This window comes from Doryrhamphus excisus, chromosome 12 (assembly GCF_030265055.1).
Source record: "Doryrhamphus excisus isolate RoL2022-K1 chromosome 12, RoL_Dexc_1.0, whole genome shotgun sequence".
Lineage (NCBI taxonomy): Eukaryota > Metazoa > Chordata > Actinopteri > Syngnathiformes > Syngnathidae > Doryrhamphus > Doryrhamphus excisus.
Genome location: NC_080477.1, coordinates 6,378,699 through 6,394,367, shown reverse-complemented (window position 1 = coordinate 6,394,367; position 15,669 = coordinate 6,378,699). Strand labels below are relative to the sequence as shown.

The following is a 15,669-nucleotide window of genomic DNA, read 5'->3' as shown; positions in this document are numbered from 1 at the left end:
GCATGGCTTCAGGTCAACTATAACAAGTTTGGGAACCAGTGAACTATGATACAAATCATATGTTAGGGTGCAACTTACTGCAGAATTGTCAGGCATCGAACTGTTGATGTAGAACTTACCTACCTCATTAGATGTCTTCTCAAAGTCTGATATGAATTAAATCATCATTACATAACACAGCTCCTCTAATCATTCTTTGAATCCTAATATTAGACTGCTCCCATGCTAATCTATTTGTCTTGGCATAATCTATGGCCTGCTCGTGTAAGCATGTCTTCACCTAAAACTGCTTGGTGCTGTCACTGTCTCCTCCAGCTTCCATTCTATTCTTAATATATTCTTAATATATCAACATGTTTTTTTCATTCGTACATGTTGTGGGTATGCTTTTGTATTTTATGATGTGTTCATTTGATGTCCTCCAAAATAATATTCAACGGATAATAGAGGTGATTTTGATGAATATTAAAGGAGTTATATGCTCACTCATAAGAGTTTGTGTAGGATATTAAAAGGCATGACCAGTAAATATTAAAGGAATTATGGCTGCATAATGCATGACTCCAGAGATTCTATTCCGCTGTTGATATAGATTGTAGCTCTGCATTTTAATCTGGTTTAATCCTTTTATTGGCACCTATTTTTTTTTACAAGTGGTTTAATGCCAGACTGCAGTGTCCAACAGTTGCTCTTCTAATTATTTAGATTTTCCTCATAGTATAACAGTTAATGTCAATATTCTAATTATACTCGGGGTGTCCGAGTACAGAGATTGGTATAATTTTAAAATTGTATAAATTAATTATTAATCATGTTCATTATTAATATATTACACAAATATATTAATAATGCAATCACATATACAACACAAAGCAAAGATGTTGATGTTTTGTTCCGATAGCTTTGCATGGAACATTAGCTTGGTTTTAGCATTTTTAATGCACAAAATGTTCCTTCAGTTTTTCCATATGCATTACTCATTGGAAAATATGTGCACATTATCTATACCATAAAAAAACATACTTGTGCCATGGATACTGCAGCCTTTTTGATAATTTTTCAGCCGGCCTGTTCTGTTAAATTAGAGATTATTAAATGAAAACATATAAAACATATAAGCAGGTCAGAAAAAGTACTGTGTTAAAACTATTTGCTCCACTTTAAATGCTGAATGTTTTCATTCATTTTTGAAATATTGTTTATCTGAGGCTTGTATATGTCAATAAATTATCACAACTTTGATTGTGATACATTATTATTTTGCATTGTTACAGGTATTTTTACATTTAAAGAAACTCATGCTTGGGGTCCGTGCACTAGAAGTGCCATAAAAATATTTTTTTTTCAAAGCTTTGACCTTCAAAAGTACAAATTAATGAATTTATGTTGCAACTTTATTATCTCAGTAACTTTATATTACAGTCTTTTTTTTTTTTTTTTTTTACATTTTGCCTCTCGCATTCATGTTCATGTGCCACTTTTATTATAATCCTTTATGTCCGACCTTTGGGTTCCAATTACACGGATGTGCGACTTTGGACAGAAACACTCACACACACGCACACGCACACGCCCACCCACTCCCAGACACAATTTCTCATGAACATTTGCAGCTCACTTCTTACCTCACGACCAACCCACCCAAAATATTTGCCTTGTAATCATTTTTTTGAATTTCAATAATACAACAAAAACAACAAAGGAGCTCCATTGCAATTGCATTGTGGTTAACTATGTAACTTCATTAAAAACAATGGCAAGAAATATAATTTTCAACCCATAAGGGTATCACCCTATGTGATAGAAATTACAGAATATGGTTTGAATGGCTGTAAAAGTCGACCCTTGTGACCCGTAATTCACGGTTCAACACAGTGTACATGTAACTTGTAATAGTGACATTTGCAACCTTGATTCATAACAGCCAAGATCCAAAATCTCATATTCATGACCATTAATACAAGCAAAAATACCATAATTTCTGGACTATTGACACATCAGGATATTAGCTGCACTCACTAAATTTAAGGAAAAAAAATGCTACATCGGTCTAACTAAAACCACTAAAGTCATTCTCATCTTCACAATTGAACAGCTTCATAATTCCTTCATCACACACGTTGTCAGTCACTTTCTCTTTCGTTGTCAATCTCTCAAATTTCGCTTGAATTGCCTTCTTCATCACACAGTAGTCTAACCTTTTGAAACTGATTCGTGATACCTAGTGTCCGAGGTGTAGGGCGTCTAAAAGTACTCACAAACTTGTACTGTTTTGGAGCAGACGTGCTGGCTCCGCTTATTCAACTTAACAGTTGCCTTTATATGACATCATCCATGCACCCCACACTCCAGGCATGACCAATCAAGCTACGCTAAATCACACTGTTACAAAGGAGATGGTTGGTGGTCCCAGCAGTCCAAACAAAAGCTACAGTAATTTTACACTTGATCAAACTTACTTAAGATTTGTCAGATCAAAACCCGATTGCCCATTCATTGAGTTTATATTATCTGAATTGTATATAATCAGGTTAGAAGAACAATATTGTGCTGTTATTAATATGTGGCATATTTAATCATATGTCATATATTTCAAAAATACATTCATTCAAGTACAGAATTTGTCTTTTTCCCGATCTGTACTTGAATGATACCCCCGTAATACATCAGTAATCTGTGTGCAATTAGATGAATCCATGCAGAAAGTCTTTAGAAGGCCATCTCAGAAGACTAATTAACTGGTAAATCTCACAAAGGTCAACAGTGTGGCAGCCAAGGATGAAAAGAGTAGTCACCATATGGCTAAAGATGCCCTCAAGAAGTGTGTCTTCATTGCTCTTTTAATCTTTTGAGCTAATTGTGCCTCTTCTCCCCCCCCCCCCCCCCCCCCCCCCCCCCGTCCCCCCGTCTTCTATTGACTGCGAGTGGTGTACGGGCAGACAAAATGTGGTCAAGCCTTAATCTACTTAACTGCTTTCCACCTTGTTTTTGCAGTTTTATTCAGGCCTTGTTATTGGGCTGCTTGAAACTTGCTGACGCCAACATCAAATTTGCTCTGCATGCAGTTTTAACCATGGGGTGGTGGACACATGTAAATAATCTTCCCATTTATATGTTTCTAAAGCAACAAGTGATCTGCTCTGAATTGAATTATTCTCACACCAATCAATATTTTCACAGTAACCACACACGCCTCGCTGACCTACTGACGTACTTTTTCAAAAGAACACATTCATTCATTCATTTTCTACCGCTTTTTCCTCACGAGGGTCGCGGGGGGTGCTGGAGCCCATCAGCCCATTCGGGCGAGAGGCGGGGTACACCCTGGACTGGTGGCCAGCCAATCACAGGGCACATATAGACAAACAACCATTCACACTCACATTCATACCTATGGACAATTTGGAGTCGCCAATTAACCTAGCATGTTTTTTGAATGTGGGAGGAAACCGGAGTACCCGGAGAAAACCCACGCATGCACGAGGAGAACATGCAAACTCCACACAGAGATGGCCGAGGGTGGAATTGAACCCTGGTCTCCTAGCTGTGAGGTCTGCGTGCTAACCACTCCACCGCCGTGCCACCTCAAAAGAACACATATCGCTGGTGATACGCCTTCTTTAAGGAGACTTTAGGTGATTGAATACATTGGTGGAGCTCTAGCAGGACTTCGAGTAGCACGTAGGTGGGTTCCATGGAGAACCAGAGAGCAGCCAACAAACCCGGTATCTTCCACCGCTGACAAAGGATGGTCATCTTATCTAATGAATTCAGTTATTTTGGAGGATTCTGACTGTTACACACATACGGGCGGGTATCAATTGTTTCGGATATATTCCAATATTTCCAGGATGTTGGGATTATCAGGACATTCAGTGCTGTTCAGTTGTCTTACAAGACATTTCGCCTCTCATCCGAGCAGGCTTCATCAGTTCATGCTCAAAGACGAGGTGGGACATATCTAGTCCACATCAGTCAGACTACCATGACAGGCTGCTTCCACTTTCTCATTCATTCATTCATCATTTTCTACCGCTTTTCCTCACAAGGGTCGCGGGGGTTGCTGGAGCCTATCCCAGCTGTCTTCGGGCGAGAGGCGGGGTACACCCTGGACTGGTCGCCAGCCAATCACAGGGCACATATAGACAAACAACCATTCACACTCACAGTCATATCAATGGATGAATGTCTGCTTCCACTGTTTGTTATTGTTTCTTGAATTGGCTCATCGTTGTGCATTGTTTGAGGTCCTTACTCAATCCATTCCATAGTTTGATTCCACATACTAAAATGCTATGGCTTTTTAATGTAGTCCTAGCATAGAAGTGTTTCAAATGTACTTCTTCCCTGAGATCATATTTCTCCTTACATATTTCTCCTAGTATTGGATGACATTTTTAGGTAATTGGTTATTTTTAGCCTTATGCATTATTTTAGCTGTTTGAAGATGAACTATATCAGCAAGTTGAAGTATTTGTGATTTCAGAAATAAGGAGTTAGTATGTTCTCTGTAGGCGGCATTATGAATTATCCTTACTGACCTTTTTTGCAGTACATTTAGCGAGTGAAGATTGCTTTTATAGTTATTAGCCCATATTTCCACACAATAAGTAAGATATGGTAGAACCAGAGAGCAATAAAGAGTGTGGAGTGATTTCTGATTGAGAACAAATTTAGCTTTGTTCAATTCTGAAATATTTCTGGCCACCTTATGTTGTGTATTTGTAATATGAGGTTTCATCCTGTCATCAAACTCAGTCATTTATCGATTAAGAAATAAACAAGACACAGCCACCTTGGTTTCACTTGGATCCGTGACCACCATTACATCTGAATGGGATGCTAATGAAGATGACCATCGTTGGTAGGCAGACTCCACTCCATTGTATCCCAACAATCGTCATTCGACAACCATTCTTATCTGTACCTGCCTCCTCCTTTACAGGACAAATCGGTCGGTGCTTGCACCAAGCTCTCAGACTACTGCTGTCCTATCTAGTCGAGTCTGATTGGTGCGTGTCCCACCTAGTCTTTGAGCATGAGCTGATGAAGCCTGCTGGCATGAGAGGCAAAACGTCTTCTTAGACAACCCGAACAGTCCAGTTCTGAGAATAGAATGACAATATTCACAAGCGACATTGGGATTCATTATGATCAAGAGCAATACAACAAGAAATGAGAGCAATAAAAAATAATATTAACTCCATTTAATCCATAATGTTCCAATAAAATTTATTCATTCATTTTCTACCGCTTTTCCTCACGAGGGTCGCGGGGGTGCTGAAGCCTATCCCAGCTGTCTTTGGGCGAGAGGCGGGGTACACCCTGGACTGGTGGCCAGCCAATCACAGGGCACATATAGACAAACAACCATTCACACTCACATTCATACCTATGGACAATTTGGAGTTAGCCAATTAACCTAGCATGTTTTTGGAATATGGGAGGAAACCGGAGTACCCGGAGAAAACCCACGCATGCACGGGGAGAACATGCAAACTCCACTCAGAGATGGCCGAGGGTGGAATTGAACCCTGGTCTCCTAGCTGTGAGGTCTGCGCGCTAACCACTCAACCGCCGTGACGCCCCAATAAAATTTATATCAAGCAAAAATGTAAATATAGCTGCCGGCTACATTTTATAAAACAAATAAACATGTCTATTCCTATTCCTTGTATAGTCACAACTGTATTGTAAATTGTATTGTAATTATATTGAAATAACAAATTTAAACTTATATGACAAGAAAGTTTGATGCTTTATAAATTATTTATTTGAGTTTCAGTCAAATATCTCCTCTGAATGGAACGGGCATAATCATTCAAAATCTTTAATAATAAATGTAGCATCACCATCAAGCAGGCGAGAACATCAGCTATTCAAATTGACATCAGTCCCCCTGTGACCTTTCAACTTGCAGCCAGGTGGAAGCAGGCGCTCTCCAGTTTGTCCAAAAGAACAAAATTGGCCTTAATAGTCATCTCGTGAGCAAACATGGGAATCATTAAGAATGGAAAGCAATCACTCAAATCAAATACACAGCAGGAGACATGCACGTATAATAACGTGGGCGCCATGTCATCCTCCTCTTAAATGGAGAGCCGGAAGAGTAGCGCACACCGTAGCACCGACGACAACGTACAGGTTTCAAGTTACACCTCTTTTTCCGAGAGGTCATCACATTTAGTGAAGATCTAATACTTAGCAACACCAATGTCTGGGCAATGTGACTGATTGATCCAGTAGATGAACAGTAAAGATTAAGAGGATGACAAATAAGCATGCTGCTTACACAGCGCTTGGGGCTAATCCGTAGCACCCACCCACCCCCCCCTTGAGCTCTCTTTTGAGGAGCTGCCACCGAGGAGCACCCACGGACCAGTGACAGACCCTGATGGTCAGTGGGAGGACATACAAACCTGTGCAACACGTGCGACTTTGAGCCAGTCTGCATCTCCACACTGGGAGCTACAGAGAGACTCTGCAGGGGAACTCAGGAGCTGCAGAGGCCCACCCACTTTTTTTTTTTTTACCCCCAAAAGGACCCTCACTTTGTTTGCTAATACGAGACATTCTATCTGGAAACTTACAGGCTAAGCAGACAGTTTTTGCCCTCTGTCAAGAATCATTAAGAAGAAAGAAGAAATGATGGAGGACCACCTGACAAAGTTATCCATGATGCCATCTTCCTCCCCGACGGAATCAACCGGGACGGATGACAGCAGAGGAGGTGAGAATTGTAGTTGAGGAGCAACAAGTGTGTAAACAAGGCCTTCAGCTATGAGGAAAAAAAGACATTTCTGTTTAGTGCCATGGTGTCATTTAATTGTTTTGTTTAATTGTTATTAGATATTGCATCATCTAGTAAAATAAAAGATTAATAAAAAAAAACATAACAGTAGCAGATAAGTATTACTATAGACCAGGGGTCTCAAACTCAATTTACCTGGGGGCCACCGGAGCTCGGGTCTGGGCGAGGGTGGGCCGCATCAGGTTTTTAAAAAAAAAAACAAAAAAAACACATTATTAAAAACAGAAAAATTAATAAACTTTGCTTTGGTTCCGATTTTCTACAAGAAAAGCTCTGATAAAACATTCCACTGTTCTCAAATATCTTACTTTTTATTTTTCTACACAAAATAAGATGAAAAATAAATAAACAAATCAAGAATAAAGAAAATCAATCAATTAATAATAAATAAATAAATATAATAATAATAATAAAACGGCAAATAATAAAAACTTAAGAAACCACATATAGTTGGTGGGTAGACAAATTATTTTTTTCAAATTAAAATGAACAAAGCATTATTAGAGCCCTGTAGACATGACAAAACACGACTATAGTCACATTTATACTCTTTTTATTTACAACATATTGCGCAACTGCAGGGTCTTGAGACACATGCTAACTCGCAAACTAGAGAGCTAGCGACCTAAACGGTAGCCTCCAAGTTATTTCCTTTAAACTTAAAAAGCCAAGAACTTACCACTTCCACACGGATAGGGAGGATAACTATTAACAGTTATTTAACCTTTAACATGAACATTAATCAAACGTAATAATTTTTTCTGGGTACATGATACCATACAGCATCCATATCAAACTTGCACGGGCCGCACTAACATTAAACTTTCATATCAAGGCGGGGGCTTCAAACTAGTGTCCTGCGGGCCACATTTGAGACCCCTGCTATAGACATTATTATTAATCTATAATTGTTATTATGGGAAGTTATTATTATATTATCTTATTATATTATATATATATATATATATATATATATATATATATATATATATATATATATATATATATATATATATATATATATATATATATATATATATATATATATATATATATTATTATGGAATATTATTATAGCAAGTTAGCAATAATCCACTAAATGACATTTTCCAGTATTGACTTGCCATCTTCACGTATGCTCATCTCACACCACAGATGGCAGGCACACACAAGTAGGACAATTCCATTCAAAGAAAAACACTCAATGAATGGCACTAACCATTCTGCTGTGTGTGTGTGTGTGTGTTTGTCATTATGTTTGACCCCCAGCCAAGAGTCCGGCCCCTGGCAAAGCCCTCAGCCCGGCTTTGGTCTGTAAAGTGTGCGGAGACACCAGCAGTGGTAAACACTACGGCATTTACGCCTGCAACGGCTGCAGCGGCTTCTTTAAACGCAGTGTGAGAAGGAGGCTCATTTACAGGTAACATCTAATTTGGCATCAATAATAATACAAATGGAAATGTGTTATTATTTCTGTAATGCTTCCTATGTCATTTTCTCACAAAGCAACCAAAATATTTACATATATCAAATTTACGGGTTTGCAGGTGTCAGGCAGGTACAGGTATGTGCCCAGTGGACAAAGCTCATCGCAACCAGTGTCAGGCTTGCCGACTGAAGAAGTGCTTACAGGCCGGCATGAATAAAGACGGTGAGCATGTGGGATTCTTTTTCTAGAATTTTGTACACATTAAACTAAACCAGGGGTGCTCATTAAGTCGATCGCGAGCTACCGGTCGATCGCGGAGGTGGTACTGGTCGATCGCGGCGTGACATTAAAAAAATATCATCCCAGCATCAATGCCGTCACTTGATTGATATACAGGGCAGCCATTCAGATGACAACTGAATGTTGCCCTTCGGGTGACCAATCAAATCAAACAACGTCTCTAAGTGCAGCAGAACTTACGATGTCAGCCTATCATCCATCCCCGTTACTTGATTGACATACAGGACAACCAATCAGATGACAACTGAATTTTGACCTTTAGGTCACCGCTCATGCGTAAACAACGATGCAAAGTGCTAAGCTAGTCGGCGAATTGCGAGATTTTAAGTTTATAGTCACTAAAATGAGTGAAGGAGCTGGACCAAGTAAAAAGGCAAAAACTGGACCAAGTAAAAAGGCAAAAAACATATCACTTCCATACGGATATGGAATATTATACGGATATTATGATACGGATATTATCCATGACTGATAAACATTTGGAAGTGTGCTTGAGGCTGGCTATCAGCAGCTACTGTCCGGACTATGCATCCCTGGCTGGTTCAATTCAGTGCAAGTCATCAAAGTAAACTCAGGTAATTACAAAAAATGTTAATTGTTAATTATGTGTGTTTTGCAATATTGGCTCATTTGGTTATGTAAGGTACATCAACATACATTGTACGTACAAATAATCCTCAATACATTTGACAATAAATAGATGTTTTGCATTTTTGTAGTGGGTAGATCATTTTGACTCGGTCATTTTAAAAGTAGCTCGCATGCTGAAAAAGTGTGAGCACCCCTGGTCTAAACCAAACTCTTCCCGTCGTTACCACAGCTGTTCAGAATGAGCGTCAACCCCGCAGCACAGCTCAAGTGCGTCTGGACTCCATCGATGTGGACCCTGAGAAGGAACACCTGGCCACCACACGGGAACCCACCTCCTCCTCGTCTTCTTCTTCCTCCTCAAGCGGCTCTGTCATCACATGGCCCCACATCACCTCGTCCATAGCCATTGCCTCCTCTGTGCCCCCACAACGCTGCGTCAGCCCTCAGAACAACCATCGCTTCATGGCCAGCCTCATGACAGCAGAGACTTGTGCCAAACTGGAGCCCGAGGACGGTAAGGGGGCAATTATTTGTTTTCTAACGTAGCCTCAGCTAGCTGACATTGGATGAACCGCTCATAACGATTAACATTCACATTTATACTATGGAAAACTTGCAGGTACTAAAGAACATGCCGAACCAACAAATCCAGAACCAAATAATTTCCTAACCAAAACAGACAACCCAGATAAAGTCAAATAACAAGACACAAATCCTCTTCCTGAGCAGCCATTCCCTGCCTTCTCTTTTCCAGTTGACGAAAACATCGATGTGACCAGCAATGAACCAGAGCGAGCGTCCTCGGAGTACCACATGGCACTTTACCCGTCCTCCTCGGAAAATGTATACGAGACATCGGCCAGGCTTCTCTTCATGTCTGTGAAGTGGGCCAAAAACCTTCCCGTGTTTTCTAACCTGCCCTTCAGAGACCAGGTACACAATTTGAGTTGCATTTAGCATTCTGCAAAAAGTTATGCACTTGTTATGCAAAGTGTTAGACATGAGTTAACACCCCTATTGTCACGGTCGGGCGTCATTGCTTTATGGTTCGACTCCAGGACCAAATGCAGAAAAACAATATTTATTTTAGCAATAATTGCAGCAGAAGGAAAAGAAAACTCAGGTAGCAGCAAACAAACGACAATGAAGCACACAACTGAACTAGCATTATTAGAGCATTACAACTGCAGGGTCTTGAGACACATGCTAACTCGCAAACTAGAGAGCTAGCGACGTAAACGGTAGCCTTCAAGTTATTTCCTTTAAATTTAAATAGCCAAAAACTTACCACTTCCACACGAATAGGGAGGATAACTATTAACAGTTATTTAACCTTTAACATGAACATTAATCAAACGCAATAATTTTTTCTGGGTACATGATACCATACAGCATCCATATCAAACTTGCGCACTAACATTAAACTTTCATATCAAGGTGGGGGCCTCAAACTAGTGTGGCCCGCAGGCCGCGTGTTTGAGACCCCTGGTCTACTCTATATTACTGTTGTCGATGTTATGCTTGCTCAGCTATTAGCTAACTGTCATTAGCAAACTGTAGCTAGCTAATGTTAGCTAGAGGCAATGAGCACTAAATACGTACCTATAAATATGACTACAAATCATTCAAATGACAAAGACAAAACCACAAATTTCCTAGTAATATGTAATAGGAGTATAAATACCAACAAAAACATAAAGATCACGTCAGAGTTCTTGAGCTGCAGTCTTTGCTGACCTCAAATCTCCATGGCGACCATTGAACTGTTCACCACTTTATGCCACAAAAACAGGAAGTCAAATACAAAATAAGAGTGTCCAGAACGGAAACCAAAGCCCAAGAAGGTAGCTCAAACACATGGGAACCCACACAGGGCGTGACCCCTTATAGTCACTTTTACACACATATTACCCAATAGAGTACCGTAATTTCCGGACTATAGAGCGCACCTAATTATAAGCCTCACCCACTACATTTTTAGAGGAAAACCGATTTTGTACATACACCTGTATATAAGCCGCATGTGCCCACATTAAAACATGTAAACATATTTACAAAGAAAGACAGCTTTTATTACCTCTGAAAGCTTTTTTCGTCTTTTTACATTGCATCAAAATGAACAAAGCATTATTAGAGCCCCGTAGACATGACAAAACACGACTATAGTCACATTTATACTCTTTTTATTTACAACATATTGCGCAACTGCAGGGTCTTGAGACACATGCTAACTCGCAAACTAGAGAGCTAGCGACCTAAACGGTAAGCCTTCAAGTTATTTCCTTTAAACTTAAAAAAGCCAAAAACTTACCACTTCCACACGGATAGGGAGGATAACTATTAACAGTTATTTAACCTTTAACATGAACATTAATCAAACGTAATAATTTTTTCTGGGTACATGATACCATAGAGCATCCATATCAAACTTGTGCGGGCCGCACTAACATTAAACTTTCATATCAAGGCGGGGTCCTCAACCTAGTGCCACATTTGGCCCACGGGCCGCGTGTTTGAGACCCCTGGTCTACTCTATATTACCATTTCCAGCGTCTCACCATCAAAAAAATATATATATATATATATATTTATATAGGCACGGCGGTCGAGTGGTTAGCACGCAGACCTCACAGCTAGGAGACCAGGGTTCGATTCCACCCTCAGCCATCTCTGTGTGGAGTTTGCATGTTCGGGTTTTCTCCGGGTACTCCGGTTTCCTCCCACATTCCAAAAACATGCTAGGTTAATTAGTGACTAATTAGTGATTAGTGAATTGGTATAAATGTGAGTGTGAATGGTTGTTTGTCTTAATGTGCCCTGTGATTGACTGGCGACCAGTCCAGGGTGTACCCCGCCTCTCGCCCCAAGACAGCTGGGATAGGCTCCAGCACCCCCCGTGACCCTCGTAATTGTGTTTTGAAAACCTTTGATGAAGTGAAGCCGTAACATTCAAACCACAAAGTGGACGACTATATTGACTTTGTTCCGTATTCTGGTTTTCAAGGTTGTCCCCTTTTGTTTTCCCTGCAGGTGATCCTGCTGGAAGAGGCGTGGAGTGAGCTCTTCCTCCTGTGCGCAATCCAGTGGTCTTTGCCACTGGACAGTTGCCCACTTCTCTCCCTGCCGGACCTCTGCCCCGGCATGCAAGGCAAAACCAGCTACACGAGCCTTGACCTCAGACTCCTGCAGGAGGTCTTCAGTCGATTTAAGGCTCTTGCCGTCGACCCCACGGAGTTCGCCTGCCTCAAAGCCATTGTGCTTTTTAAACCCGGTGAGGAGCCTGCATGTCGTTTTCAGCGAAAGGTTCCAAGTTCGAATGTATTCTTACCAATCTTCTCATCCACAGAGACCCGTGGTCTGAAAGATCCAGAACAAGTGGAGAATCTTCAGGATCAGTCCCACGTGATGCTGGGACAGCACATTCGCTCCCATTATCCCAGCCAACCTGCCAGGTAACATCCTGTTTCATGACTTATTTACTCGTGAAATGGAATCAATTCAATTAAATGTTGGTTTGTTTTAAAGATAAGAATGCAGCTGATATATATCAGCTATAATATATAAATATATGTATATGTGTATATATATATTGTGGGTTGTGCTGCACAGTGCCTAAAATAATGAATGGACAAGTGTATATTAGATTATATGACTACAGTACTACTCTCAATAAATATGAGGCATCAGTAATAATGTCTACTCCAGGGGTCTCAAACTCAATTTACTTGGGGGCCATCAGAGCTAGGGTCTGGGCGAGACTGGGCCGCGTTAGGGTTTCCAAAAAAAAACTAAAAAAAAACGCATTTATTAAAAACAGAAAAATGAATAAACTTTGCTTTGGCTTCGATTTTCTACAATAAAAGCTCTGATAAAACATTCCACTGTTCTCAAATATCTTACTTTTTATTTTTCTACACAAAATAAGATGAAAAATAAATAAACAAATCAAGAATAAAGAAAATCAATCAATCAGTAATACATAAATAAATATAATAATAATAATAAAACGGCAAATAGTAAAAACTTAAGAAACCACATATAGTTGGTGGGTAGACATTATTTTTTTCAGATTAAAATGAACAAAGCATTATTAGAGCCCTGTAGACATGACAAAACACGACTATAGTCACATTTATACTCTTTTTATTTACAACATATTGCACAACTGCAGGGTCTTGAGACACATGCTAACTCGCAAACTAGAGAGCTAGCGACCTAAACGGTAGCCTTCAAGTTATTTCCTTTAAACTTAAATAGCCAAAAACTTACCACTTCCACACTGATAGGGAGGATAACTATTAACAGTTATTTAACCTTTAACATGAACATTAATGAAACGTAATAATTTTTTCTGGGTACATGATACCATACAGCATCCATATCAAACTTGCGCGGGCCGCACTAACATTAAACTTTCATATCAAGGCGGGGGCCTCAAACTAGTGTCCTGCGGGCCAAATTTGGCCCGCGGGCCGCGTGTTTGAGACCCCTGGTCTACTCTATATTACTTTTGTTGATGTTATGCTTGCTCAGCTATTAGCTAACCTTCATTAGCAAATTGTAGCTAGCTAATGTTAGCTACAGTAGAGGCAATGAGCGCTAAATACTTATAAATATGACTACAAATCATTCAAATTACAAAGACAAAACCACAAATTTGCTAGTAATATGTAATAGGAGTATAAATACCAACAAAAAAAAAAATAAAGATCACCTGAGAGTTCTTGAGCTGCAGTCTTTGCAGACCTCAAATCTCCATGGCGACCATTGAACTGTTCACCACTTTATTCCACAAAAACAGATGTATGGTGGCACCCCTAAATAATCATGTATTGGAAAAATATTTTCTATGTGTTGTTTCTACATATATTGGAACACTTTTAGTACCCAGCCATATCAAAATTCAATAATTGTGTTTTTTGATGCACCCTAATATATATATGTATGTATTTTGGTTTTGTTTAGGTTTGGAAAGCTGCTTCTTCTTCTCCCGTCTCTGCGTTTTGTGAATTCTGAGCGCATCGAGCTGCTGTTCTTCCACCGGACCATCGGAAACACTCCCATGGAAAAACTGCTGTGTGACATGTTTAAAAACTGACTGTTACCTAAAACCTGTGTTGTGCTGTCTTCAAACATTCTTCCAACCAGGGTGGAAAGGGATGATTGACATGATGATTGACAGATTATTGCTTTTTTTTTTTTTTTTTTTACCCCTGTGAGGTTAAATCTAAGGTCACTTTACTTTTTGTCTGCTCTTGTCGCATTAGACAAATTTTGTGTACACCATTATGCTTGCTACTTACAATTGAATTTGTGTGTTGCGCAATTGAGTGGCCATCAGCTAGTGTTTGTTTATTTTTGTCTTCCAGTGAATATTACATTGCACATGTTATTGCTTGGATGATAGATGGATTGTATATTCAATGTGGCTGTCATATACATGTTGTAAAGACTTGATAAATGGAAGCATTGCTTAATTTTGTCTGTTTCATTCAAGATTTTGTTCATCAAACTTAAGCACTTCACAAGTTATGAATATTCTGGAGCCAGCCAATCACAGGGCACATATAGACAAACAACCATTCACACTCACATTCATACCTATGGACAATTTGGAGTCGCTAATTAACCTAGCATGTTTTTGGAATGTGGGAGGAAACCGGAGTACCCGGACAAAACCCACGCATACACGGGGAGAACATGCAAACTCCACACAGGATAGCCAAGTTTGGGATTGAACTCGGGTCTCCTAGCTGTGAGGTCTGCGCGTTAACCACCTGACCGCCGTGCAGCACTACAAAAATATCAAATTTATAAATAAGGAATCAATTTAATTCATTAATTTTCCACCGCTTTTCCTCCCGAGGGTCGCGGGGGTGCTGGAGCCTATCCCAGCTGTCTTTGGGCGAGAGGCGGGGTACACCCTGGACTGGTCGCCAGCCAATCACAGGGCACATATAGACAAACAACCATTCACACTCACATTCATACCTATGGACAATTTGGAGTCGCTAATTAACCTAGCATGTTTTTGGAATGTGGGAGGAAACCGGAGTACCCGGAGGAAACCCACGCATGCACGGGGAGAACATGCAAACTCCACACAGAGATGGCCGAGGGTGGAATTGAACTCGGGTCTCCTAGCTGTGAGGTCTGCGCGCTAACCACTCGTCCGCCGTGCAGCACTACAAAAATATCACCGGAGAAAACCCACGCATGCACAGGGAGAACATGTATACTCCACACAGAGATGCCCGAGGGGGGAATCGAACCAGGGTCTCCTATCTGTGAGGCCTGCCTTCTAACCACTCTTCACCATGCAGCCTGAGCCATAAACAATAGGAAAAAAACTCCCACAATACCTTCACTATGGTCCAAGCCAAACATAAAAACACTCATTTGAAGTGTTTGTTTTTCGTCTTTATTCATCATATTGCAGCATACGAGCAGCTTTACACGGGCCTCATACCACACAGAAAATCCAGGGATCAGTCCAGCCCTGCAGCTTCTGTCATATGATGGAGCTCACGTTCAGAGA

General features: G+C 40.2%; 1 protein-coding gene across 2 annotated transcripts; it reads left to right on the top strand.

Annotated features, from left to right (window-relative positions):
- Positions 1-6,384: 6,384 nt before the first annotated feature.
- Positions 6,385-14,608, top strand: nr2e3 (nuclear receptor subfamily 2, group E, member 3). Of its 2 annotated transcripts, XM_058088991.1 has the most exons (8): positions 6,385-6,730; positions 8,081-8,231; positions 8,359-8,462; positions 9,361-9,645; positions 9,886-10,064; positions 12,162-12,402; positions 12,478-12,583; positions 14,097-14,608. In XM_058088991.1, the coding sequence occupies exons 1-8, from the start codon at positions 6,646-6,648 to the stop codon at positions 14,227-14,229; spliced, it is 1,284 nt and encodes a 427-aa protein (XP_057944974.1). In that variant the 5' UTR covers positions 6,385-6,645; the 3' UTR covers positions 14,230-14,608. The 2 variants fall into 2 exon arrangements, with proteins under 2 accessions (XP_057944974.1, XP_057944973.1); XM_058088990.1 differs by having other exon boundaries at positions 12,162-12,583.
- Positions 14,609-15,669: the final 1,061 nt, after the last annotated feature.

What these genes read in the sequence shown, in the direction of transcription:
- nr2e3 (XM_058088990.1), top strand. Translation starts at nt 6,646, where the DNA reads ATGATGGAGGACCACCTGACAAAGTTATCCATGATGCCATCTTCCTCC. An exon ending in GACGGATGACAGCAGAGGAG is followed by an intron (nt 6,731 to 8,080) that starts GTGAGAATTGTA and finishes TTTGACCCCCAG; the next exon opens with CCAAGAGTCCGGCCCCTGGC. An exon ending in ACCTGCCCTTCAGAGACCAG is followed by an intron (nt 10,065 to 12,161) that starts GTACACAATTTG and finishes TTTTCCCTGCAG; the next exon opens with GTGATCCTGCTGGAAGAGGC.